Source organism: Trypanosoma cruzi, genomic scaffold (assembly GCF_000209065.1).
Source record: "Trypanosoma cruzi strain CL Brener 1047053516783 genomic scaffold, whole genome shotgun sequence".
Classification (NCBI taxonomy): domain Eukaryota; phylum Euglenozoa; class Kinetoplastea; order Trypanosomatida; family Trypanosomatidae; genus Trypanosoma; species Trypanosoma cruzi.
The window spans coordinates 5,146-6,499 of record NW_001849509.1 but is presented as its reverse complement, the minus strand read 5'-3'; the positions used below and the strand labels follow the sequence as shown (position 1 = coordinate 6,499).

The following is a 1,354-nucleotide window of genomic DNA, read 5'->3' as shown; positions in this document are numbered from 1 at the left end:
ACCAGATCCGCCATGCGATTACCGATAAGGCTCCATTCCGTTGCCGTGAAAAAGGAACCATCGCCATTCCCTTATATGAGCTTGCAGGAATCAGGTTTGGCTGTAAAAACAAAATGAAAATAAAACAACTAAATTCGTCTAGACGCCATTGGTTCCCTGGTTCCTAGAATCGCGGTCAACCAAAGAATAATAAAGTAAGAAAAAAGGGTTCATGGTGAGTTCGCTTCATCAGGGTATATATGTTAAATTAGCCCGCTTGCCGCTTAAAAATTCTCTTCACAAGCTCGTAAAAAATAAAATAGCAATAATAACAAAAGAATAAAATAATTTTTGAAAAAGTAAGGACCCACCCGGGTTTGAACCGGGGACCATTCGGACTGCAGCCGAATGCTCTACCACTGAGCTATGAATCCTCCGCGGAAAGGTTCCATGTATAAATGAAATCTGTTTCTCTCGACATCCAAAGCGCATTTTGAGCCAAGATCCGCCGCGAATGCCACGAAGGGGGCGCGATAGTTCTTTGGCTGCCGAAGACTGATTCTTTGGGGTTTTATTGGCGAAGGGGACTTATTGCACTTGTCTTTGGGACGGCTCTCGTTGAAATCGTTTATTTGGGGCGCCGGCTTTGTTTTCCATGTGCGTGTCTTAATCCTTCTTCTTTTTTGTTTTGAGCTTGGGAACGAACAGGTTTTAGTATCGATGACGGTCCAAAGGTACTATTTGTTAGGGGGTGCTTTGTTCTTTTTTTTTGTTTACTGTTTGGTTCGCCCTGGGTCTTTGCGTCGTCTTGCTTTTGCTTCTGGTATCGGTTTTGCTTTGGGATACGGTTTGCCAGCTCTAAACAACGTGCGAAAGCATTCATTTAAGGCCATAAATGAACCAATCCATTTGCTCACACCACCGGCAGACTTCCGTAGCATGTATCATCGAATTTTTGAGCATATTTCAGAGCGTTATGACGAACTTGGCCAAATGGAAATTGGGGAGGAACATATTACAGTCATGCAGAATGTTTTTGCTCAGATAGGGACTCTCGATTTTGATGGTATTAGAAAAATGTGGACTTCAGTGATTATACCTCAACTGCGCAGCTCCATAAGTGGTGGCGCTCTTGTTAATGATAGTCAGAATCTGCCTACAAAAATTGAGGAAAGCGTCGTTTTTTGCGATATTGGAAGTGGCGTAGGAAACGTTTGTCTTCAAATTTTGGCCGAGACCCATTGCAAAAAAGTGGTGGGAGTCGAGGTGATTCCTTCCAGGTTCCGCAATGCAAAAACTGCACTGGCAAATGCCAAGCTTTATTATCCAGAATATTTTGATGGTAAAGAAGAAATTTTTTTCAATGATGATTTTG

The 1,354-nt window shown here is 42.5% G+C and overlaps 1 protein-coding gene and 1 non-coding gene across 2 annotated transcripts, besides 3 other annotated features; one reads left to right on the top strand and one right to left on the bottom strand.

Moving 5' to 3' along the window:
* Positions 1 to 288: a mobile genetic element.
* Positions 1 to 1,354: a sequence feature (heterozygous, non-Esmeraldo-like haplotype).
* Positions 110 to 288: a mobile genetic element.
* On the bottom strand, positions 342 to 413 carry Tc00.1047053460125.20. Its single transcript has one exon. It is a non-coding gene; the product is annotated as a tRNA-Cys (tRNA).
* On the top strand, positions 700 to 1,354 carry Tc00.1047053460125.10 (hypothetical protein, conserved; the record flags this gene model as incomplete). The annotated part of the gene is made up of 1 exon (XM_797180.1): positions 700 to 1,354. A coding segment is annotated over one exon (655 nt), but the record flags the coding sequence as incomplete, so codon positions are not given.